This window comes from Hetaerina americana, unplaced genomic scaffold (assembly GCF_022747635.1).
Source record: "Hetaerina americana unplaced genomic scaffold, ioHetAmer1.1.p SCAF_2, whole genome shotgun sequence".
Taxonomy (NCBI): Eukaryota; Metazoa; Arthropoda; class Insecta; order Odonata; family Calopterygidae; genus Hetaerina; species Hetaerina americana.
In genome coordinates, this window is record NW_027286763.1 from 53271493 (window position 1) to 53299126 (window position 27634).

Below are 27634 nucleotides of genomic sequence, written 5' to 3' on the forward strand. Positions count from 1 at the left end.
GTGATGGTTCAGATCATTTATTGGTGGATCCTGAATCCATAATGTTTGCAATTCATATATTTGGAAAATGGAGAGGTTTTAGTGGGCCGTGACGGAAAATAATCTTAAGGACGAAGCAATTTCGTATTTTCTGAACAGCTGGGATTCACTCCCCACCGCTCTTTTCTAGTTTCACCATCCCTCCCTTCTTTGGCCACTCACGCGCTCCTCAATACACTATTCGCGTCTCGTGTGGTTCGACACGCCTTCCAATGAGATCTCTCCTTAGTGTGCGACCCGCACCGTGGACAACGGGTGCCGTTTGAAAACGATTCCTTCCCCGCCACGCTCGGGCCGTGGCCAAACTGGTATTGACCCACATTCTGACCGAGTGCCTCTCTGCCAAGAACGCCAGTGGGGGACGGGACAGATAAAATAAAGGAAAGAAGAATGGAAATACGAAATGTTACAGCCTTTAGGTCGCCTTTTTCAAAGGAAGTACGCTCCCTGTTTTCCACGACCCTTCCTCTCCGGTTTCAATATCCTTTAGACGTGGTCATATCGTTCCAATAGTCTGAATCTTCTCTTGGCACGTCCCGGCCCCGACATCTCCTTCCCTCAAAGATTGTAAGATTCTGTTTGAATCAATGGAACGAGAAGATTTTGTGTCTATTTCACGCCAGTCTTCTTCTTACGCACGTTGAGGGTTTGTAACTCCGTTCTGGGCGTAATAATAATCGTTATAATAAATTGTACTATGAATGCGGTTGGCGAATTTCAAACCATAACTGACGGGAGAGGGCTGAGCGATTGCGACAGCGGTGTTGATGTTCTATACTCATGTAATAATTCGTCTCTTGATCTAGCATTTTAACTCGTGCTAAAAACTCTTTTTCTTGGCGTACTCTTTGCATGATTCAAGTACTAGGCGGAATATTCAATAACCTTCAGTGCAATGTGTTACAATTTTTTGATCCACGAGCTCGTACTAATCAGGAAAAGGATTATTTTGTCCTTATTCATTACAGCAAACGTCCAGCATGCTACCTGTCCAGTAGCGATGGTTGATGCATGCTCGGTGTAGTTGCCTTGTTTACCGATTCGTTGAAACGATTTAGGGGTGGTCGGTGAGCAACCCATTGTCTGAAATCTGTACCACTAAGGGCATTGGCCTCCACCCAAATAACTGACGTGAGAGAGATTTTGTTATAGGTTATTTAATGAATTGAGCTCTGCTCCATCGGAAAATTGAGTAAGGAAATAATAATTAAAAGTCCAAAAATATCAATGTCTTAATGGGCGTTCAAACTCGTAAGAACTCTCGGCTTCCGCCTTATTCAATAGATTAAAGGCAACTATTTATCTTGAAAAATATTCTATAGCATGTTGAATCAAATATTCTTGTACCAGCTGTAACATAACACCTTAATATATTTATTATCGATCGATTTCGATGTGTTAAATTATTTTTTCTCTCTGTTATAGACATTTCGTGCCTTAAGAGGCTACTCAGATACATTGCCAGACGTACTTTGCTAGTCTGGCAATGGAGCTTACCTTGTCTGGTTAGGCATAAAGTTATTCCTTATTTTTCGGACTATCTACTTAAATATTCTTATTTAAATTTCCCTTACAGCTTTACCTCACTTTTCTTATCTTGATTAATCCCATATGCGCGAGTGCTCTCTGCATTATTGATTTGTATCAGTGGGTCAATTATTCAATGCGTTCAATATGCTTTAGAAGGGTGAGGTTTTAGTCGAAAGAGGTCGTTTTTTATTGTTTTCACCGTACAAAGGGCAGGATTATTTTGAAAGTTTACCCCATACATGTTATTTGTACCTAAATGGAGGAATTGTCGATGAAGTTTTATCCCGGAAAACGTTCAGAAATTGCCAGCATAATTTTAATCTTGTTGAAAATTCTGTCCCAAAAAGATAACAAAATGCGTGATGTAATTGGTTGTTTACTCGCGCATTACAAGCTTTGACATTCACCATCATGAGTACCAAAATCTTCACTTCCATGGACAATTTTGCATTTGGACGGTAACGGCCTTGAAACAGTCGACTGTAAAATTAATATTTGCGCAATTCTGTTTCATTATAAGAGGAGCGTTGCAGATTTGCCCCGTCCACGAGATGACTCATTTCAGCCCATAACAAATCTCAAACCGTATTAAAACATTTTCAAGTCTAAGATAATTACTCACCAAAGTGGAACAGTCCATAAGATTTACGTCGAACACTGAGAATACAAACGAGCCATTACCACCCACAACTCGGAAACCGGTACGACATAGCATAAGTAATTGACAAGCGTCGCGAGTGCAGAACAAAGAGGCTTACCAGAATAATAGGGCAGCATGAAAGTTTGATAACTTTGCAGCATAAGCATATTTTGGTACCATTAAATGTTCCCAGTACTTTAGGTAATCCTTCCCGAGTTCATGCCTTTTCCTTCAAAAATACCAGAAACTCCAACTTTGATACCTCCTTCTTCCACATTTGGGTTATCGCCCTACATTGGAATAGGTTTTTCGACCTTATCACGTATTCAGCCCTCGCTTGGTGGTAACCCCATAGTGCTCGCCACAGGCTCCGTTCTTCATTAATAGTTTAGGGATTCGGATGTCGTCCAAGCGTCGTAAACGTTGGCAGCATTTGTTCTTTCAGGATTTAATTTTATCTCCCAGAGTGTGTTTAGCTCACTGTAGACATTTGTATTTATAATAAAGTTTAATCCGGTGCATCCCTTCGGCGCACATAAAAATTTTACACCCTCCCAGTGTGCCTTGCTTCATCAATTCAAGTTCCGAACCCATCCTCTCCGCATCTTTGAAATGGACGGCTGCGCAAATTTCTGTTGACTCTAGAACCATCTGGTTTTCGCAAACTCTTTTTCATGTAACTTTTATTGAATGCGAGTAATATTGCTGCCTCTCATGTAATTTATCTAAAAAGTTAATACGCAAGGCATTATTCCTTCCATTTGAAATTTAAAGTGCTGGGTTTTTTTCGGAGGAGAAAAATTTTGAGTCGAAAGAAATGTGCAAGGAAGTAGTCTGAAAAAAATAGTAGAAAAGAGCAATTATCCTGAAATAGATAGCTTACAATAGACCTTTTTGGACTTAGTTTACTCTGAAAGGAAATGGTGTGAAAGGTTTTACCCTGCCCCGGTGGTTTAAATGTGAAGTATATTATTGTTGACAGAAATAATAATACATATATTTCTGCTCGGGGTTTTACATATGTAGCAATCATGAACATCCAGTGTTTCAGCTGAACAGTATGACAAAGGTACATATGGAGTAGATAAAACAACACATCAGCCCTAGAAACTGGCATAAAATTAGGGATTCAAAAAAACCACCCTTTACAGCAGCTCAGCATTAAGCAAAACAAAATCTATATTTAAAAATGCTCAAAATATTAAGCTTTTAGATCGTGGGGTAAGGAATTCCATAATTTAAAGGCTGAAATAATAAAATACTTGTGATATGGAATAGTCCGTGGTATTGAATAATGTATAGACATCAGGTCCGCGCAAAAAATCTTACTTGTAAGAGCTGACCTTAAATTAAAAACATCAAAGAGATACTTTGGATAACCCTCGCTAAATAGAGTAACAATAGAAACACCCATAAGGGGCTTTTATTTTTCGCCTATTGCCAACCAGCCGAAGCTAATCAAGCGCGGACATATATGGACATCCCTTCTGGAGTCCAAAACATACGTTACTTAGGAATTACGTAATATTTGTAATTTTAGGTTAAGTTCTTTAGGGTTACTGTTATCTACAATGATGAAATGACGAAAACATCAGTGAGGAGATGGTTTTTTGAATAGGGGTAGGCACTAAATGCTTTTGCAGTTTTTGCTGGAGGGACACATTAAGTTTGGATGAATAAATCGTTTGTTATTTAGCGTCCAAGAAAGGTTACTAGTAATGGTTGTGCCTAATTTGCGAACTGAATCATAACAGCATATGTTGTTATTACCCAACTTTATGTAAGAAAGAAGTTCTCCATCCATTTTGTCAAGAAATCTTGCGTTCACGATGGCAATGTCTTCCGTTTTCAAACAGTTAAGAACAGGAGCATTATCTTCAGTCCATCTGTCAATTTCTTTAATGTCATCGTAAAATGCAGCGATTCAATCAGAGATTTTTTTCGATCGGGGAGTGAATATAAATTTGAAGATTGTCTGCATACATCATATACTTACTGTATTTAATCGAGTTGAAGATATCACTCGTAGATAGAAAACAGCAGATGCCCAAGGAAAGACCCCTGAAGCACCTCAATCGAGATCAGAGCCCAAGCGGTTAAGTACTTTTCAGATTCCATAACCGCTTGAATCCCCCCCACTATGAATGGAACAGCCTAGGTAATGAACAAGAGAAATGAGGTTTTTCATTTTTTGAATAAGAAGTTTGTAGTTTACCCTATAGAAGGCGTTATCACAGTTAAAAAGGACCAGTAGAGTAACCAAACAATTGTTAATTGCCATCCGGATGCCATTAGTTATTTTCAGCAGAGCAATCTGGGTACTTAAACGCCTAAAACTGGATTTCAGGGGGGTTAAAATTCTCATTTGTAAATATAAAGTAACTAGGTTTTAAAATTTTCTGTAAAATTTTTGAAATCTCACAAAGGATGGATTTTAAACGATGATTTGAGGGCCTGGGTGTTCTCCATTTTTTATAGGCCGAAGGGAATATCGAATGAGCTCGTGAGAATTTGAAAATTTCAAGATGAAACGGCTCAAGAGCATATCGCGAGAGATGAATAATAGATATGAGATTGCCATCAACGTCAACGTATTTAGAATGCGATATATATTTATTCAAGGATTCGGGAGTTATGTACATAATGTGAAATTAAGCGTCATTAAAAAGGGATTGACAAAATTCGGTAATCCCGTGAGACGTGAATTAGACGTTCAGTTTATCACCAGTGACATATGATGGGATAGAGTCACGACCGCGAAAGAGACCAAGATTTCAAAGTTCTTGCCACACTACCATCTTTTGGGAATAACAAGCGTTTTCTCTCAATGAAGCTATATTTAAGACGATTCCTGAGATCTTTGTATTTTTGAGATAATACGGGACAGCCTGCGCGTCTAAAGGCGCAATGAACTTCCGGTTACGTTCTTGAATCAAATTTGCCATCGTATTTTACCGAAGTTGTGTTGAAGGAAAATAACATGACATTGACGCTTGAAGGCCGATACCGATAGGAACAAACAAAATAGTGCGTGGATCATTTATTAGAATTTTTACAAATCATTAGAATTTATTTTGTCCGTTTGCATGGACCATTTTGTTGAAATCTGCTTTTGACGCGGCAGTTTTTTAGTCTTTCCGCCGCAGCAGCTATTGCTAATTTAAACTGTGGGTGGAGTAGGGGGTGAAGGTTTTTATTCGCTAGAAAACACGAATCATGTATAGCTTTAATTACATCGAGTCACTCTATCAGAAATCGGATTGCCGAACGGGAATTCCTCTGCGATTTTCCATTGACATCCGCGGCAGGGATGGGCGTCATACTTCAGTTGTCACAACCAACATTTTCGATTCCGATCATTGCAGTGGACGTTTACATTTCATTTCAATGTAATTTTTAATCGAGTATCCTATCTAAACACTAATCTGATCAGATAAATAACTAATATCCACAGGTACATTTATACTTTTTCCTTTGTCTTGATTGAAGCTTTCTTCCTGGTGAGTTGGATGATGACACTTTAATTTATCAACACTATTTGTGGATGACATTTACAATTAGGGTAATATGTGTGTCTATCTTTTGCCTTGGTTTAGTTTTAAGAGTGGTGTGGAACGTTTTTACGTATTTTGTTCATGATTTCCACAGCTATTCCCAACAAAGTAATTTTGTTAGGCAAATCATTCCAAAATCCATTGGGCAAAAAATCGTGGAAAGGAGAAGAAATTGGTTGGTTACGTAGGACGTACGAAAAGTTAAAATGAATCCTTTAGTTGACTCAATGTGAACATATTCCAATAGTTTTGGGATCGTGAAGGAATTACACAGGTCATTCTAAATCTGGGAAATAGTTACGGGAATGTGCCTGATGTGTGGAAATAAATTGCCGCTAACCAAGTTTTGATTTTTTTAAACTACACGTCTAAAAATGGTTATCAATATTTTATATTGTACGACCATAGTTAGGATGTCACTAATTCTCCTCGGTGTGGTTATGGTATGCAGAAAATTAGTACTTGGGCAATATTACATTGAAGCATTTATCTGTTATCTTGAAAATATAAATTATGTTACGAAAAATTAACAATTATCATTGAAATAAACGTCGTGGGGTGCTTTGAATTTATTCATGTTCAGAATAATTAGCGCTTTTCCGCATAAGTAGGTATGACGGATAACAAAAATGTCACCGCATTACGGCAACGTCACGAATATCAGGTAACATCAGGTAACAGATGTTGCCATAATATGGCGAAACGCGTTGTTTCATTAATTTTCAATTATTTTCTTATGCACAGAATTTAAAATTAATGATATAAGGCGCAAAAGCAAAATTTGTAATTCTTTGCAAAACCACAGAAATACAAATTGATGAAACAAATTAAAATAACATGGACACAATCATAAGTATAGCTGTTTCTAGGGATAAGTGCAAATCCATATTTCAATTACTCCTGATCAAGTTTTATTGGATTTCACTTGTTTTGATTTACATTATTGAAAAAAAAAATAAGATGAATCTTTACGAACCGAGCATAGTACCAACTATGATTCGTTATTAATAAAGTATTTTTCGGTTTTGAATTTCAGCGCAATGTGTGCAAAAATTCCATCCGTATAAATTGATCCCTCCGTTTTTTAAGCTATTTTCACTTTATCTTTTTTCTGTTTTTATTTCCCCTCCTGTATTTTAATATAGATTCCTTTCCCCGAATTTTCTCTCATTTAACCGTCTCTCAACTCCACCGTGTCCCTCCCTCTCCCCACCCTCCGACAAGGGTTCTGATGGATCGCTCCCCGCGCTACACATCCATCGACCGGCAGACACATTTTCCGTATGAAATTACAAAAAAAAACAACCCCGCAGGACTCTCGATGGTGGGGGGGGAGGGGAGGGGAGCGGGGGGGGGGGAGGAGGAAAAAGAAATATCCGTATCGGAAGCATCGAGTGAGCGGTGAGCATTCTGGTGATCCGAGATGACGAGGCATGGTGTCGTTTCTTCTGCCGCTCCCTCTTGCGAGGCTTCTCGAACCTCATTCCTTTCCACTGCTCCCGCTCGTCGTCGCTCCCAACCTTTTTTAACCCCCCCCCCAACTCCTCCCTCTGTCCCCCAACCCTCACCCCACCAACCAATCCCCGCTCGCGCACACATTCCTCCACACACTTACACACAGACACAAGCACAAGCACTCTACCCATGTGGCGAAACGGTGGGTCACGTGGTTTTCTGCAGTGTTTACGGTCGTCCACACGGTTTTCCCATCCTTCCCTCCTCAAAACCCCGTCTCCTCCTTCCCCTCACCACCTTCACGAATTCTTTCCTACTTCGTTTCAAAGGAATCGATGTTAACGTGTCGTCAGCTCTCCTCCTCCCCTTTTTCGCTGCACGTCTGTCGGGAGGGAGTAAATGGGATTACGTCGTATTTAATTCCCGAAAATGACCGGAGGGGTGGGAGAAGAGGGGGGAGTGGGGTTGGGAATGGGGGTAGGAGGAATTTTTCGTTTCGCAACCCTCACAACTGTAGATCCTATTCCGTCTCCTCTCTTCAATCCACTATGAGAGGTTGGTACCACTCCGTCCCATATCGTTTCCTCAAAATAATCCTTTTCATAATATTTTTGACTTGAGCATACGTTGTAAGGTGAAGGGAGAATCCTTTAAATAATGATATTAAAGAAAGAAAGATTAAAAGGTGATTCATCTGTTTCAAAGTGTGACAAAGATCCTTGTGCATGTACCCATGCTCATTTGATTTTTACAAGATTTATATGATTGTCGGTTTCCCTGCAATACTTGAAACTCACGCCGTGCGCATTCCGAACTAGGTGATATTCTTTGCTGCTGTACAAATTCCTTTCACAATATACGAGGTGAAAGGCCTCGGGAAACAGACGGACATGCCACCGTTTTTAAATAAATGAGAGCCTCTTCGTATTAAATGTTTGCTTCAAAAATACTTAAGCGGAAGTTATATTATGTTCTTATTCATGGAAATGTCAAGATTTCAGGGGTACATAACAAAAATCAGTAAATGCAAAAGTAAAGATAAATTTTTAAGAAAATAAATTTTTATCAGTATCTCGGAATCGGAGGACTTTAAATCATACAATTGCCAAAACAGCAACAGTTATACTTAAATAAAAAATAAACAAAAAACAAACTGATATATAATCTTTTGGCATATTTAATTTGGGGCTAAAGAGGGTTGAGGTTGACATTTGGCATATGGTGAAACCATACGCGTAGATTAGGTGATAGCCTTAAAACCACATATTTGAAAAAAATGAGTGAATACTCAAGTATTATCTGAGGTACAATGAACTCTATGCGGCAAACAGGATACAAAATGCAATCAGATTGGCTGCATCTTAAAACAGACAGACTAGTATTGAAATCTCATCAATGGTGGAAATATTTCCGGTATTGTATTTCCATCAGTTTTCAACATATAGTCGACTTGAATTTGAAACATTCCGCGTGCTGTAGTCTGTCATAGGAAGCCGTTGAAAGGAGAGTCGTCCTCCAAGTGACCTTCACACAACGCATATATTTCTCTCGTTAGGAGGAACATTAGAAAGCTGTTCTCTTTTATTTTCCCTTCTGTCTTCGATGTCATTCTTGTTGTGATCGGTTTCCTTTAGGAACTCGTGTATTTGCTTCTAACCTATCTCTATGCTTTTGCTTTCCCTGTAGGGTTCCCTGCCCACTCAGAACATCGCGAGTATGCGTATTAGCACAGTATATGGTTGACTACGGTCGATGCGAGGCAGGAGAGTAGTAATGCCCCTCTAATGGTGGTCAAATATGGGTTTGTGAAGGTCAGCATTGGGTATGAGCTCGGTGCCCTTCAGAAGTTTGCTGCGGGTACCTCCTCCCTTGCGTGGCGATGACAAAGTTTAGCTAAACAAAATGTCAAGGTCTTCAGGAGAAATCGGGGCGTATGAATGCGAAATGACTATTTCTCACATTTATGGATCTAACTGGGTCATAATGGCACCACTTAAAATCTAGTTAGAACGTAGGTTGGGACAGGTCATGGACACAAGGAAGGATTGTTTTATTATCATGGAGGAGGGTGGGTCAGGGATGCATGAGTCCACGGAATTTTACTAGCTTCCGAACGACATTACGACCAAGAATTTTCTTGGTTCCAGATATTATTATTTGTGATTAGACATTATTTTGTGTTCCACGAAGTAGTGAGAATCGGTTGCTTATAGCGTAGTCTATTAGTATAATTAAGAGTGCAATGTTTGGTACAGGCATCCTATACCAAACACCTGTGCCTCAAAAAAATATGTCCTCAAATTGAATTTATGACCCACACTTTACCACGAACTTATTGCATTAAAGCCAATAAATGGAAATGATTTATTGACAAAACAATGCGTAAAATTTACAATGCCTAAAATACTTCGCGGTAAGGTTTAAAAGTATTTTTTTTTCATTGCAGAATGAAAAACGTGATGAAAAAGATGTCCAAAGTTATAAGAATAATTTACATGTACAATATTTTTCTCTCTGCTGAAACACACCTTCATTGAGCATTAGAGTCATAATGAAAGCAGAAGTTTCTGAAAACATTGTATTTTTCAGAAATGTTTAAACATTATTATTATGCATGCGCATTAATTATTAAAGTATTACTGCTGCGAAGAAATTTGAATAATTACAAAGTCAAGAAAAGTACTAAAAAACTCATGCATATGGTTATATTCAAATATTTAACCGTAATTGTCAATTGAATTTATTTGTAAAAACTTAATGCCTGTTCTCTCTAAATGTTTGCTCAATTCAATTATTTTCATGACTAAATAGCAAAGATTTGATATTCCTATATGAATCTGTCCATGAGTGGAATGGATGTGCTGCACAGCAGAAAAGTGAAAGCAATTTTAGGACGTAAGAAAATAAAAGCCATACATGCCATCAAATATTCTGCAGGATAATTATTATTCGACATGGGAAGATTCAATACTGATAGAGCAAAAATATAGAGGCGCTGTATTGTAAATATAGTAGGCCATGAAACAAGATAAGGCAATAGGGATAGATAATATCCATTCAAAACTGCTCAAGAACTTGGAAAAATAGAGAAGGAAGATTTTTTTATATTCGTATATACTGTGTAATTGCCCAGATTGTACCTTGTAAGGTGAGACTAGAATGGTGGCAGTATGTGATTTGTGTCCATCCAAATCCTACTTTAAACGGGTGAATATCGTTATTAATAATAATGGAACTGCCCGAATTTCATTTATTTCCTCTTATATAAAATACTCTTTCTCTGTAAAAATCTATGACATTCCGTTTCTCTACTTCTTATGGAATTTTATGTAGTAAATATCTTTACTGACAAAGCATCAGGGAGTTGAGTAGTAAAGCATAGTGAGTTTTTTAGCATGAATTTATAAGCACATTAAGGTTGCAGTTAATATCTCAGGCCTCCTACTCACATTTTCCTAAATCATTGAGAAATTAACATTCAAAACGTATAAGTGTGAATATGTGCCCTTTACGCCATTCTATTCATTATCCAAAGAGGAAAGACCGGCTATCCAATACTAAAAGGAACACTCTCGTTCACTAATTTCTCCCTTACTGCCATGTCTCTGCTTGCCTTTGTCGTCTCTACCACATGAATACATTGCTTTATACCTGCTCTTCTGCTTCAGAAATTCTCAATAGTCCTTGTCTTGAGAGTCTCTTTCACACAGAACTCCTATGGGTTTCTCGGTTTATCCCTTCCTCTCAAATCATTTGCTCTCCTTTCATGTTTATATCTTTCTATCAGTGACCTCGTTAATGCTGTAATAATATCAAGCTCCCCATCGTATGAGGAAAATTTCCAGAATGACCATACACTTTGCACTTTAAGGCGGCAAAAATTGTAATTAAGTTTTATCAGTGAAATATTTAATATTCAGATACCTAATATTATCCTTAATTAATGCATACCTTATCGGATTTTATAATATTTTTCTACAGTAAATCAATACCCTTTTTCCCCGTACTTCATTATAAAATGAAGATTTATTGATATGCATTTCCCAAATGCTTCATTCGGATGACGCCAATGATTGCAAGCTAAAAGGACCTCTTTAACTGCTAGGTCTGTTAGGTTAGCAATTTTAGAAAAGCGCTGACCTACCAAATTGCATTGTAATTAAATTATTGGAACATAAAATTTTGGAGGAGCCAAATAATAATGCCTTTTGATACCACAATATGTGCCACGGTTTTGGAAATTTCCTGTAAACTTAGACATGTCTCTCGATGAAATCGACTATGGCAGGAAAATTTCAAAATGTCGTCCATTTATTTTTCATTTAAAGGTCTTCTTTGCTTCCAATCTAATACCGTGGATGTAAACAATTTATTTAGTCAGTAGAGTTTACATCAAATGATTTTTACTCTTTTTCCACATCCAAAGCTTTCAGTGGAGGAAATCACCGGAAACCATAAATATATTAAAAATATCGCCTAAATAAACTATGCAAAAATAACGAGAAGCTTCTAATAACAAACGTTTTGTCTTTTTCTTCTCTTTTTACGATGGGAACGAATTTCGCCTTTGATTTACCGCAAATACGCAGAGTAACACATCACCTAGAGTTTAGAATAGCCAGTTCACGAAAAAAATGTTTTTCAAATTGACTCAATGCCATATGGATTGCACTGACATTTTGTGTTATATGCATAACAAATACGAGTATTGAATATTAAAACATTAAAAACGTTTTCATATATATTTTTTGTCCCTTTTGGGCTGGTGTGGAAATAATAGTTTAGGCAGTGGGCAAAAAACTACCGCAGTCATGACGGAGTGTAAGGTACTAGCGGCAGCAGCCAAAAGTCAATCAATGGGCCATTGCGCCGCAAAATTGCGGAGAAAAGTTGTTGCTCATCTAGGAAAGCAAGCAAGAGATATATTTGAAACATCATAAATTTGGAGTGCCGATGGCGAAAGCTATAATTAATTAACTTCCGTGTAAATCAAAAACAGATCAAATGCAGAGACGTGTAATGACAGTCAAATTATGTCGGGATACAAAAAAAATTTGAAGAGTGACCGCATCACATGAATAAAAATTAGCATCAGCGTAAAATTATTTCTAGGTACTGATATGACGACAATTTCTTGAGCATTTGATCATTATCAATCTGGGATAGTCTCGAACAATAGCTAGCAAATTAACCCGTTTAATGTAATTTTATCAATGAAAGGGAGATGAATAAATGGATTCGAGATACTGGTACGGTGATTTCCTGATTAATAAGCAAGTGTCACAACGTAAGCAGTAAAAACCCAATTTAGCTTAGTTTCCGTGATAAAGAGAGTTTAAGGCATATTTTTTGAAAACGTATTTTTGATCATCACAACACATACGCATTTCGATTAATTTGTACTAATAAACAAATTATGCGTGAAAAAACACAAAAGCTTACAATTATTTTGAAATTTTCGGTGGTAGAGGGTAAAAGGAAGGAAAGGAATGCCGAAGAAGTTGGCTGTACCGCCAAAAAATCCATTTACGTTTATTTTTGTGTTCTACGTCTTCCTTTGTTCACACCTGTGTCATCCAACTTTAATCGTATGTGTCATCGTTTTACAATGGTACCCTTACAGTACCTTGCAAGCCCAAACTTTTCAAATTGTGTTTAAATTCATAGGAATATTATCATTTTATATATTTGGGTTATAATTTGATATCACAAACTTGCATGTATAGTTTAAATATCTGTTTCAATCTCTACCGTATTACAACATTAAGATAATGAAGTCTTTTTCTTTCAGTTGAGCACACCATGCTGCGACATGTTTAAAATGTAGAACTTGTGTCCAATTTAGTCCTGAAAAATTTTTAAAAATGGATTAGTAAATAGCATTATAGACGAATATTAGAAGCATAATAGCAAGACGAAGCATAATAGCATGGACGAAGAATCCGATGAGATCAACAAGGTCTGTTGGAATATATTTTCTTCTATTTATCATCATGAATAAATAACCTCTTGAGCGTGCTCTTTAAGGCGTAACTATAAATAATAGACATAAAGTGTAAGTGTGGCACTAGAAGAATTCCTTGAACGATTCAATTCATAAAGGAGTGATATTCCGAAAAAGTAAATATCATATTCAGTATTTCCATATCAATTGCATAGGAATTTATTTAACTTTACTAAAAACTCAGCCTAACATCGACCTGACTTGAAAGCATGGCGGAAAAACTAAACCGTGTCATTACACGTGGGTATTAAGTGAACTCATGTTTTTTACTCTGCTCTAAAATTGGAATTTTAAAATAATATTTTGCATACGCATGGAAAAATGTTTGGCAGCAAAATTACCCACAAATTTTAGATTTTATTTATCGAAATATAAGTTTATATAGTTGAAAAGAAATGGATAAAGTGACGTCAATCGATCAATCGGCTGCTATTTTTATTGAAAATGCGCTCCATAGAGAAAAGTATTAGTTTGTTTTTTGTAATAAAACTCCTTTTCAACTCCAACGAAATTCTTTGGTTTCGGTTCAAATTGTTTTCGATTGCTGTACCATTTGCATGGAGACCCGTTTTTTACGACCTTTACTAAGGCATAAGTTGCATAGAGGCTATATTTTGAAGAACGATGGTCAATAGTTCCCTATATTTAATCTACATGTTATAGGAGCAAGCTGAAGATCTTTAACAATAATCAGACTGAATAAGTTGATTCGGTGGGTGGAGAATTCCGATGAGTAAGTTGGGCGTAGGGCAGAGTAGTAGGTTTTTGTTTGTTCTTTTTAACTTTAGGAAATGTTAATGGCACCACGGGAAGGTCCCGCACTGGAAATAAAAGTACACGAATATAATAAGTCGGTAATAGTTCCATATGATCCAGCATTTATCACGGATACGATAAAATTGTCATTACAAGTATTGTTCGGTGCGTTATTGAATTGACGCGTGACACATGAGATGAAACTTGTTCAAAAGAAAATGAAAGTAATGAGATTTGGAAGTAGGATGGCTAAGTTTAAAACTGATATTGAAGGGAACACAACAGAAGAGGTGAAATGTTTTATTTTTTTCGAGAGTCTGTGGTGAGAAGCAAAGTAGTCGAAATATAAAAGAAGATATGCGCTGATAAAATAGGTGTTTGTAAGGTAAGGAAATACATGAAAAGTTAGTAAAGACGAAAAAAATTATTTAAAACTCATATATGGAGATAAACGTTGCATGTATCTGAATCATGGTCTTTTAAGAAAGAGAGGTGGAGTGAGATGAGAGGATTTTGAGCCGTGGAGATAAAGAAGAATGATGGCTCTAAGTTAAATAGATAGGAAGACTTACGACGAAGTCATACTTATACATATGGTGGGAGAATAGAGGAAGTTGCCGGGTGACGCTTGAAGGCAGAATGAATTGATGAAGGATATTGATGATGATACTATCACCGCTTTTCTTTAAAATGTACTCTTGTGTTAGTAAAGCCCTATGAATAAATGCTTACAAATATGCTGGAGAATTTATACCAGATTATTTTTGACTAAAAATACTAAGATTTATTTCAATTATTTTTGATTAGGAAGTGCACAATTTAAGATAATCTTAATTCAGCCACAATTATCGGCGTGATGAATGCAAAAATTGGGAAACTGAAAACTTATGAAGAGTTTCGATAGTTTTGTTAAGATACACAAAAATCCATGGATGACACAATTTTCTGACTCATGCAATGCAATGCTATAATAATTTAATAAGCGATTTCAGGGTTAAAATTATATTTAAACCTTAAAAAGTTATATATTTAAGCTAATTTAGGAAGGAAGCAATCTTTTAAAGTCTAAATGCAAATATTTCCAATTACGGATTTAAATAGATCTTATGAGAATTATGGCCATCTTAATCCTATCTTAACTATTGATTACAAGGTTTTGAAGGAAGGTATTTTGACTGGGTTAATTTTAGATTTGGAAACTCGAATTTGGAATAGTAATAGTTAATAACCGACAGGCGAGGTCTATCGAATTCATTTATTTGATTTAAAGCAATAGGATTATTGGCATTCTGGCTTTAACCCAGATCACTATACTTAAATTAGTTTAATACTAACATGCTCCAAAGTCTATCAAACGAAACTAGGATGAATATTAAACCCGGAGTACTATTTCGGTATTCATTATTGCCAAGCTGGGTGTTCCATAACGAAAAAAACGGTGTCTCCCCGGTAACAGATATTGTCATACGGGAACATAAATTTGAGCAATTCCGAAAAATGATCAATAAATTTAATAATCCAAAACAATAAATTTTACCTCACATCCTTCTTTTCAAAATTTCCGAATATTTAAATCTTAATAATAATTTACGTTATTTTATTTATTTAATGTTCATAGTAATACATTATAACTCACCCTATGTAATAATTTAATATTAAAATATAATTTACAAACTGTTGAAGATGTAAGAGCAAGCAACCAACTACTCATCAGAGAGCAGTTAGTTAATATATGAATTGTAAATGTGTTTGATGGGGCGATAGGTAGAGTTTTCAATCGCGAGTTGAAGCAAGAATGATTGGCAGTATCATTAAAGAGAATAAAGAGGAAAATTTATCGGGCACCACTGTCGATATTTTCAATGAGTTATGGGCATAAATAAAGTAAGCGTCTTCATCTCATTCGTCCAATGAATGATAAAATCGAAAAAGGAAGCCAGTTTAATTAAACGCGTGCCCTATTCAGAGACGGCAAGGAAGGCATTTTTGACCAAAATGTTTCATTTCTAATGCACAGAAAAGATTAGTTTATTTGTGGACTCCTAGAGGGTATCTCGAAATTATACCTTCGCGAGATGTGAGAGATAGCTTAATTCCACCAATGAATGGAGCCGTTCGTTATCTCCGTGATGCACTTGTTCTGGTGTTATCCCCATTCTAGGTGGGGTGAAAACTTCCCAAGTCGCCGGGGTTATACTTATGAAAAAAAAGAATGTGATGGGTGCATATGGCTACTACCCATTGTCTCTCTTGTTGTTTTTGTCCTCGATGCTTTTTTTCTACATTATCATCATTATCGTTATTCTTCGGTCCGGCACCGGGAAAGGCAATCGAGGAGAAAAACGCGTCTCGCGGTGAGTAAGAGAGTACCAGGCACTCGTTGGCGGCGTGAAAAAAGTCAAAGAAATCAAGGGGGGCGCGCTCACACACGGACGATGGTGTGCAGACCGTCAAGTAGCAATTACTCACTCGCAATGGGAATAAAATGCGGCGACAAGGAGTAGGGGTGGGATTGTATTTTTTTTTGGTCCGAGAGAGGTGGTAGGTGGAATGAGATCTGATTTATTTTTTTTATTTTTCCTACCTTACCTGCCGCTGCTCCACGAAATCTGTGGGAAAAAAGGTGGACGAGAGAGTGAGCAACGCGATTTATTTCTACGTGGGTCCTCGTGGAAATCCCCTCCCCCACCCTGGTCCACCTCGCCCCCTAAACCTTCCTCTCCGGGTCTCCCTGAAGGCCGCTCAGGGTGTTTCCTCTCCATCTCTTTTTCCTCCCGACCCCTCTGTCTCCACCGCCTGCCTTCTGCTCTCGGCTCCACCTCCCCCCCTTCTACACCACTCTCATTCCCTCCTTCCTTTCTCGGTTCTCCTCATTCCTTTTCCCCGGGCGATCTGTCCGTCTCGAACTTCGGGCCATTACTTGGGGGTTTCCCCGTTAGCTGAACTTGCGTTTCATCAGGGACACTGGGAGGAGAGCGTAATGAAAAAGTAAAGGGGATGAGCCGTCTCACGTTAGTTGCGCCAAATTCATAATACGCGGAAAGTATTTGGGATCTCTCATAAAACTCTTTCAATAATAATGAATTATTTGTGATAAGTTGCAGTTTATAATGAAATGCCCAATGATTGGTTATGACAACAAAGTAGTTGCTGAAGGTTTATCAGTGAAACTGGAAAGGGAGAATCCAGTCCTAAGGGTGAAAACCAAACTTAGGCTCTTAGAAAGATAGAGGTCACACGAGTTTATTCATAGAAGAAAATATACAGGTATATCGTCAAAAATAGCCATCCAGATAAAAAAAAACAATTTTCTTGTAGTATTTTGGGCTGATCCTGCTACTTTTATCAGTTTGACCGAATGGAGAATAGAGTTGAGATATGAAAGGTTTTTGAGATGGAAAATGAAGGCGGGAAGGGGAAGGGGGTGGGGAGGGAATTGGAATACGGGAGAGAACTGAGGTAAGATAGGGATGAACGATATGGAAGGGGGCTGGAGACATGCATATCAACCTTACTGCGGTATCAAAATAATAATACCATATATTTTCCACACATTTGTTGCATAATCTATGCTTAGACTATTCACTCATTTTAAACTCTCCAATGACACAAAATAAATTACGGAAGAAACGTCACGGAATCGCAAAAAATCATCAAGAATCAATTTCGGTAATATTCACATAAGTGGTTTAGAGCGCTTATAGAGTACTTCCAAACGCATTTATCTAGTAAAAATCGAAGTTGATCGTTGAATTATTTATATATTTTTGGCTAATGGATGGATAAATTGAGACCTATGAAATATATTGGTCAACATTTTTATCTTACCCCTGTCGTAGTTATCTAGAACAACCAGTGAAGTGGAGGTCTCAGTGTTAACATTATAAGAAGGGTAAGCAATCAATTATGCACTCAAGAGTGAATGAAAAATTTTATACTTTGGAATTGTTACGCAGTATACTTAAGTTTATTACTGAAAATAAAAAAAAAATTAAATTTGAATAAAAGACCAAAGAAGAGCATAAAGTGTATCTGTCTTTGAGATGGACAACCACAACTATTATGATTTTTTCATCAAGGCGTTTGCCAAGAGAGCTTTATGCATTGAAATTTGAAACATTACCCAACGCTTTACTCATTTTCCCGTGATTTCTCCTTTAAAATAGGTTTAACACGGATTGTAGTGAAAGATTTTGATATTATAATTGAAAATTGAATATAATTGAATATTGATATAAAATAAAAATATTGAACAATATTTTTTCTGATTTTTGCCTAATGTAAAATAGCTGTTCAATTAAAAATGATCCTACTTTTTTAAAACTTTCCTTTACACATCCTCTACATTTTGATGGCTTTTCTTAAACTAGTCGTCATTGGATGCGACGCACTTTTCTCACATTTTGTCCAACCTTCGAAACGTACTTAAACCCATTTTTTGATAGATCCTTCAATATCCCCACAGCAGCCGTCACCAGTGCTTCTAATGATGAAAACTCTATCGGCGAAGGTGTTTCTGTCCGTGTAGGCATCACATGGGACTATATTTGTACTACAAAGAGTATGAAGAGCACACTTAGTATTGATTTTTGCGAGAATATCAGCAAAAACATTTGCGAATTGCGTCCGTACATTATCGCGGTGTAGGATCCAGCCTGTTGCTTTGAAATGTGGCCTTTGTGATTGAAATGGCCGTGGAAAATCATGAGTGTATCCCTATAGTATGCTTTATTTACAGTAGTGTGCACTGGTAAGACATGCTGATACAAAATAAATATGAAAAAAATATATGACCATAACTTTCCCAGCAGAAACCACCATATTGACTTTCTTTTGGCGTTAATGATGCTAGAGATTTCCATAGGGAGCTTTGCTGTTTGCTCTCAGAATTAAAATAATGTAGCTCAGTTTCATATACAGTGATAATCTTCGAAAGAAAGTTCTCTTCTTTCAGTAACATCAACTTCACCGGCCAAAAAACCTGCGCGCAAACGTACTTTTGTTCGGATCTCGGAACATAAACACAAATCATGTGCAATTTGCTGTTAGCAACGTTTAGGTGGCAATAAATAAAATTTTCAATATTTCTGAAAGTGTTCCTAACGAACACCTCTCACAATCCCAGCAGTGGTGTTAATGTTTACTTCCGAAAGAGCAGTGACCAAAATTCAGATCAAAGTCCATATTCCTTTGAAATTGATATCATTCTCTCTTAATTCATATTAAACCACCTTTAAGTTATATTACATGGAAGAACAGACAATCTACAAGCCATCTGTAGCATAACATAGGCTTCAGCTGGTGATTTGTGCTGGCGAAACAGAGATCTCCAACGTTGCCATAGGCGAATCGAACACGTTTCAACTTGAAATGCATTTGACTGCCTGCCGGATGCCATTGACGTAAGATTGGAGTCAAAACAACGAAATGTGCACCAAATATAACCTTTGCATTAGGCTAGCACTATAACATAAAATTAAATTTTTCCATACTTGAAAACTCGAATAAAAAAATATTATCTTTCATATTTAACTCGCCTACATAAGGAGAAAACGATCAAACAAATAAGCTCAGAATTCATTGATTTGTGACTCATTTCAAAGTTAAAGCTATCTGTTTGTTATTAGCTGTAAAGTTATTGTAAACTTACAATCAAATAAGGCAAATAAACATGTTTTACAATCACTTTGCGATATAAAATAATACATTTAATTTAATAAATCATTTCTACAAATCGGGACGATAAGGAAGAGTGCCAGAAACAACTGACAACATTCTGAGTGAAGACAAAAAATTGACTAAAGCGTAAAATAGGTGAAAATATCTCAAAGAAGGTGGAAAAGAGAGTAAAAAATGAAACAATTCGAACATTAAATATGAAATGCCTTGCCTAGAATCATTTTTTGCCAAAGAGATGATTAGATAGATAGGCGAGTGAATTAAAGTAAAGACCGTAGACTCAAAATAAGGGAGAGGGAAGTGCAAAGAGTTTAATAATAAACTAAGCCGAGAAACGAATTCTTCAAATGAAACGTGATAGAAGGAGCAGTCCGAAAAGTTGGAGGACGCTAATTAGGGTAGGGTGAGCAGCAGTTCACTTATTTAGAAAGTGTTTTTGGACGCAGGTGGGCAAAGCGGTAAGGGCATTAAAGGAGAAGTGCATCAGGTAAATAAGCTTTTATAAAGAAGAGGGAGTTGACGACATGGACGTTGAGTAAAGAGGCAAAGACAAGGCAAGTGAAAAATTTAACATGGAGCTTAGTATTTTCTCGGAAACTTGGTTATTGGATTGGAGGCTTTTGAGATAAGGATGTGTGGGTGCGGAGAAAAGATGGAATAGTAAAATGGGCAAAAAGAAAAAAAATGAAGTGCTGATTATGATAGAGGAGAAGGAAGGTTTATAGGAAAGAAAACAAAAGGGCAAAAAGTGGATCCAAGGTATTTTGATTGACGATTCAGTGTTGAAGTGCTGCGATAAAGCTAGGCAGGCAAGGTAGGGGGGAGGAAATAAATAAGCTTACCGGACGGAATGAAATGAAAGAAAAAGGCGGTGTTGATGAATGATTAATTATAGTGAATGAGTATTACAGTGTTTGGTTTGATGCTAGGGAGGCTAAATGTGTAGCAGTGGTTAGGATCTGTTTTAATCCAAAATCTACCTTGACCAGTTGGCCATCATTAATAACAATTTTTACAAAGAATGAATAATGATTTTTACGATAACCCTGAAAAATTCTTTAGCCAAGTTAAATTAATTCTTATAAATTTCCAAAGAAACTGCGGGAGATGCCACAATAGTAATTCTTATAACTCGCCGTCATTTCCATCGGAATAAATTTTCTCTCTGCAATATAAGTTATGACGTAAATCATTACCATAAATGACATACTATTGTAACTTTTTGTATTCATAATTCACTTCTAATTTGATATAAGTAAAGCAAACAGTAAAAAAATCTATATGCTTAGATCCTCACCTTGAACTAACTGAATTCTGTATTATTTGAACCTTAACTCTGATCACGAATATACCATGCCTAATAAAAAGAAACAAGATATGTAACACTAATATTTTTGGCAAATAGAGCGTTTATTTTTATCAAGATGCATGCATTCATATGTTCTTTTATATAAATCATCATTAAATTGAAAAAATCCATAAAACCGAGCCATATCCCAAGTCAATTTATGGGCATTTCATGTCGTGCCGTATTTAACCAAAGGATGACATTTAAAATTTAATTTGCTTTGAGTTGACTGTCTTGAATGGACGATACAGGTAACTAAATAAGGACATGGCTTAACAGATTTATTTACTTAAAGAAAAGACCACTCTTTTCAACTCTGACTGACGGTAGAAAACCCCGTAAGAGACATCAATTTGTTTTGTTTGTTTTAAATTGCGTTACCTCGCATTTTAAGACACACGAAAAATTTATTATGCGCGTTAGAACGTCTGGCAAATATAATCGAGGACTCTTAAGCTACTAGATTTTGAGGAATAATTTCTGCTGCATGGTTATACATTCTACCATAATGATACACAATGAGATTAGTTAACGCAGGATCCTTAGGAAGAGCTATGTTTCCTTACGTTGTTAAAACCAATCGTAACCCACACACCTATGAAATCAATCTAAAAATTCTTTAGATATTTAAATGGTAAAATAAAAGGTTTGTATAAATAGTATTGGTTACAAGTTTTTCCTGACATGTCCGTGAAGTGCTGAATGCAGACCATCAGTTAAGTGTGAGCATTCGCAGATCGTATTGGCATTGATAAGATGACAGTGCACACCATTATCACTGAAAATTTGGCTATGGGACAAATCTATGCTTAACTCGTCCCGAAGGTCTTGACGGACCACCAAGAGCGGAGTCGAGTGTCTGCTTGCAAAGACCTTCTGCAACGGCATCTCGACGATTACCCAACCCCCTTACAGTCCCAACTTGGCACTAGCAGACTATTTTCTATTTCCAAAACGGAAGCTCTTCCTCAAAGGACACCAAAATCGAACCATAAGTGCTGTCAAAGAAGCTTGCACACGTACCCTTATGGACCTTCCGTAATCCACCTACCAAGGAACCTTCGAGTCCTGGAAAAGTCGCCGACAAAAGTGTGTCGAAGCGCAAAGGATGAACTTTGAAGAATTCTGAGGCATTTTGGCAATATCTGAAATAAATCTATTTTTCAGAAACTTTCCATAAAAAAGTTGTATGTTTCCTATATTCAACATTTTGCTCAAAGAAGAAATGTTGGTGCGTAGGGACACTTGTGGGTATATTATGGGAGTTCAGACAAATTTAACTAATATTAGGGTGATTTTTTAACTTTGGGCTCATATATATAGCATACCTAAACATTACACAATAGCCCTCTGAAGCTTATTTAGGACGAAAACCGATCAATGAAATAGCGGTTCACTTACGAGGTGGTATAATTATCATTTCGGCTGACTAGATTAGATTTCAGGCAAATGCTGATTCTCCATTGATCATAATGCTTAGATATCCATGGAGGACCTTTTGACACAAATATGGTATATTTTTTAGCTGACATTACAGAAGGCCATACCTTACCAAATCTACAGGGTTACATATTGTAGAAATATGAATTCAGGTCATACCACCTGGCGATGAAATAATTTGTAAGGTTTTGAAGCTAACGAACGTTTTCATCAGATTTGGGGATGATCAAAACCATGATAGCTCTACACTGACATCGTATCATCCATATTGTGATTAACATTTGATGACCTATCTCATTAAGTGGTACATAATGACCATTAGATCAGCATTTATCTGTAAAATCACTGATTCAATACATGTAAATAATATAGAATTCTGGGATTCACATTGATGAATCGACGACTTTAAAGTGTTTGGTGTCTCTGCGAACTGACGCATTGGAAACCCTAATGGGAGAATTTTATACTCACGAACATTATCATAACGTAAACATTTTAATAAAATTAATTATCTCGATGTTATCGTCGGGGCCCTGGAGACCCTCTCGAGTCCACGATCGGCCTCGATGCCCCTTCTCCGGCCCATTCGCTCAGTCCTTTAATTCAACCTCTCTTTCTCTCCCGCAGGGTACGCCTGTCCGGCCCACCCGGGGCGCCTCCGGGCGCCGTCCCGACGACAATGGAGGCGGACCGCGACGGCGGGCCCGGCGCCTAGCGTCGCGACGCGATGGGGTCAGGAGAGGAACAGCGGCTGTTGGACAGCGGCGGCGGGTAGAGGAGCTGAGGCGGGCGCGGGGGCGGGCGCGGAGTGGTGACTGAGCCCTGCGCCCCCCCTGCTCCTACCCCACCCCTTCACCTCCACCCACCACCCCCACCCTCCTCCTCCAACACCTACTCCCGATCCTCGAGCTCATCCTCCTCCACTCCACCACCTCCTACTCCTCCTCGGCACCGCTTACGCACCAATCATCACCACCACCACCCCGTGTACCCGTCCCCAGTGCTCCGACGCCCGAGACACCGGGCAAACGGAACCTCACTCATAACCACCCTCCCGCCAACTTCATCACCATCATCAACTTCATTGTCATCACCCCCTCTTCATCAACCAGCCCCAAACATTCGGACCACCCACCGCACTGTCATCACTGCAACGGACACCAAATCAACCTCCACCACCACCGCCGGCACCAACATCACCATCACCACTGCGACCTCCACCTCAATCATCAACTCCACCGCAACCCCGACCGTGGTCTCTTCCCGACCCTTCTCCCCTGGGCGCCCATCCCCGACCGCTCCGTCGCCCCCACCACCGTTTCTACTACTCACCTCCTCCATCCGCCCTCTCCCCCCTCCCGCCCCCCCATCATCCACCCTCCCCCCTCGCGCGACACACGAACGCGACAGAGGACTCACGCCGTCGTGCGTGAGAAGAGAATACGAAAAAGGAGAGTGAAAGAGAGAGATAGAGAAAGAAAGAAAGGAGAGATAGTAACGAGAGAGAGAGAGAGTGAGAGTGAGTGAGTGAGTGAGTGAGTGAGGACGGGCGCTCACCCACCGCTCCTCGAAGATGCCGGGCGGCAGGAGGGGCCTCGTCGCGCCGCAGAACACCTTCTTAGAGAACATCATACGGAGATCCAGCTCGCAACGTGAGTACCAGATTAATTTTACATTAAAGAGTAATTTTAAGGTGCTTGGGTGGATTTTTGGACGCGACTTGACCTCGCAGAGTTCTCGCAAATGCGTCCAAGGAAGCCTTTGATGATCATGAGAGTAAATAAGACGCGTTTCACATATTTTGCTTGATTAAGATTGTTCTTAACTCAATGGAAATGTCCTCGCGGGACACAGGAGCTTTCTTCAATTCAACCTCGGTGGTAAAGTTTTACTAATATTAAATATTTCATGTTGAAATGCTCATGTTTTATTTTGGATCGGCGTTCAATATGATTGATTTACTTTTAAACTAGTTTTAGTAAAGGAATTTTTATTCCATATTACTATTATTACTAAAACGCACATGAGAAGATAGACAATGTCAGGTTGCACACAAGTCCCAAGAAAATACAACCAAGCTTGCCTTGGAAAAAAATAACATTATATCTCAAATCCAATCAACATCACAGAAGATAATAAATAAAATCAGTCAGAAAAAAAGACAATACACTTAAAGGAAACTCCCAAACACCAGTCTCTAACACAAAATCAAATTACATCTTTTACATCTTTTCTTAAAAGTTTTTACCCTGTTAGGAAAGGGCTCGAATGGTTTTGAAGGTAAGCTGTTCCAATCAACAATTGTTTTATTAAGATATGAAGTCTTTTTATTGGTTATTTGTGCCCGGCATTTTGACTTAATTCAAAGGAGTCGGAAGAGCGTTTAGAGAACACAAAAGTTTAAAAATATAGCTTATATGTCCTAAATATTTTCGGTAAACATGTGTCATATTTCATAAATCAATCATTGAAGCGTTCTGAGAGAAAATGCGATTCCCAAGTTTTATATATCGAAAGAAAGTGTTGGAAAACAAAGTACTGTTTAATAATGCATGTGCATCAATCGGGCCATCTCGAACAATAATCCTGAAGGACTGCCATATATTACCCCCCGATATACGTATGAAGCATTAACAGAAATATCACCTTTTATATATATATCAGTAATTGAGCATTAAAATTCGCAAGTCGATAAAAACTCGAGACTTTTCACTCTTTCAAACCGGATTGCCTGAGTTAGTGTAACATTTGCAAAAGTTTACCTAAATGATGTATTTTAATATAGATCAAAATGAAAGTTATACTCGCTTAGTTATGTGAGCTGAGACAATCGAGTTATCATATTTTCTCAAAATGAATTAAAAAAACTTTAATAAACAACACCCAATGGTACGATTACCACCACAGTTACTTTCAGATGGGTCGTCCAGGGTACCTTTTTTGTCACGTCCGGTTGAGGGCTATGTGTATAACAATAGTGTACGGACAGGCTTCGACCTAAAAAAATGTAATGACACATCGGTATGTTACATTTCAGCTCAATCTCTGAGAGGAAATAAGGACTCTGGGGAAATTAAAAAAATTAGAGTTATCTGAGAATGATGACTTGAAATTTACTATGGGAGGGTATGGCTAGTGAAGGACCTGATATGGTCTATTATTGTTCATGTGATGCACGTTTTGGATAGCTCCTGAAACTTTGGTTCTCAATAATATTTTACTCTGCAATCCGTTGGATAAAAAAAAGTTATGCTTCCCTGCCAAAGATAAAAATATAAAAATTAATTTCTTCATCACGTATAAAGAACGATGTTTTCATAAATCTAGTAAAAATCTTAAATACTCAAAGAATAAATGAAACTGCGAATTTAATATGCAAAAAGTACGCAAAAAATGTTGAAATTTTGAAAAATAAAAATTCCAAAATAATTCCAATTACATAACGTGGGTTAAATATTTACTGAATATTAATTGTGACTTACCACTTTGATATTGATATTACTGGTATAAAAAACAACGTTAAATTTACTGAGCATGAAGATTCATTACAGAAAAATATCGTCAAATTTACTATGTTGCTCTAAATACATGTTTTTAAGATATTAGTGCATGAAATGAGTAAATATTTAAAACTTTCATTCTAAATATCCGGAAATGATTGAGCTGATTATTTGAAACTCTTATTCCTGCTATTATTAGTGATTTTATTACAAATATCATCTCATGTTTTTCCGAAATCATGATTCAAACTATTACAAAAATTGAAGCAAAGAATGGGGTGCAATCGATATTAAACATATTGCCCCCCGTTAATCGCCGTTTATAATAAACTAAATATCAATGTAAATGCCCTTTCTTCCCTGTTGTGCTAGACTTGACGACAGGTTTACCAGCGTAAACGTGTGTTGTAATATTCTTCTTTAGTATTTCAAAATACTACTTGGTCCCATAAGACAGTCTAACTGGCACAACCCTCAACTACCCAAACTTGCATGTAGAAATCAGACATTTCCTTACACAAATGGTCATTATGTATCGCAATTTAAAATGCAGCTTAATGCATAATCATAGCCATTAATGATACTCTATGAATGATGTCTTTGGGAGAAAAGTCGTAACAATGACCCATAATTTTATCCATCGTGACAATTGATGAAAATTGGCAGATAGTTTAACACATGCCAAATTGTGGACGCATTCTTGCAATTTCGGCCTTTTTATTGGGTCAGACTTGGTTTCTGTGAGAGTCGAATGTGGTTTGCTTTTTAGACGAACTCTTTCAGATGAACTCTTTCTGCTAACATATCACTCATTGCGTAGCTTCAATAGTTCTATGTAATTCAAGGCATAGTAAAGTATACTTGTTCACTATCTCAAAGGATGAAAAAAGTGGTATTGGTAATTAGCGGCCTTTATGCAAAAATGGAAACATTTAGGCAAAACCAGCAGATAAGTATTTAGAAAATAACAAAAACAAATTTAAAAGAATATAAGATAAATATAGTATTGAAACGGTAAACATAGATCGTCGTACACATACAAAAATTATCACAACACCAGATGAGCTCCTTGTTTCCTGTGTGGATGCCGGTGGCAATTGTTTGTGGCATCTAGTAACATAACTAAAATAATAGTTGTATGGTATCAGAACGTCACATCACAACACATAATAAAAACCAATTTAACTCAGTTAATTTAACTTTGGGATGAGATCAGTGATAAAAAATAAGACTTATTCGGTTTATTTGAGAGATTTGATGATTTTCTGCGTAATCAGTAGCTGGGAAGCTAGGAAATAGAACCATCCATCTTCACCAAGCACAGCAAACGTTCAGTAAACTATGACAACGCGTGGAGCGTTCTGATCAAACAGGGAACGTTACACGCGAGACCAGACTCTGAGTTGATTGCCGGAGAGCCTCGGCTGTACATCCAACTATGTGAGGGTCAACGATGTCGGTAGGATCCTGGTCTGTGAGATTAACTCTCCCCGTGGAGAGAAACACTACGCTCGTTTTTCATTCATAAAGGGAACTGTCGCTCTAAAACTTCAGTAGTGGCCGATCGGGAGGCAAGAGAGGGGGGTAGGGTGGTCATTTTTTCCTCATCCCCCTCACAATCCTCCTAGGAGGTTTTAAGGAATTTGGAAACATCCACGGGGAGTAATTCGAGAAAGGGTGGGAAGGTGA

General features: G+C 37.6%; 1 protein-coding gene across 9 annotated transcripts in view; it reads left to right on the top strand.

Moving 5' to 3' along the window:
* eag (ether a go-go) overlaps nt 1-27634 on the top strand; it is a 604077-nt gene that overhangs the window by 26879 nt on the left and 549564 nt on the right. For all 9 annotated transcript variants that reach the window (XM_071584540.1, XM_071584544.1, XM_071584541.1 and 6 more), the window contains exon 3: nt 23073-24097. In XM_071584540.1, the coding sequence (XP_071440641.1) occupies nt 24019-24097 (79 nt within the window). In that variant the 5' untranslated portion in view covers nt 23073-24018. The remainder of the gene's footprint in view (nt 1-23072; nt 24098-27634) is intronic.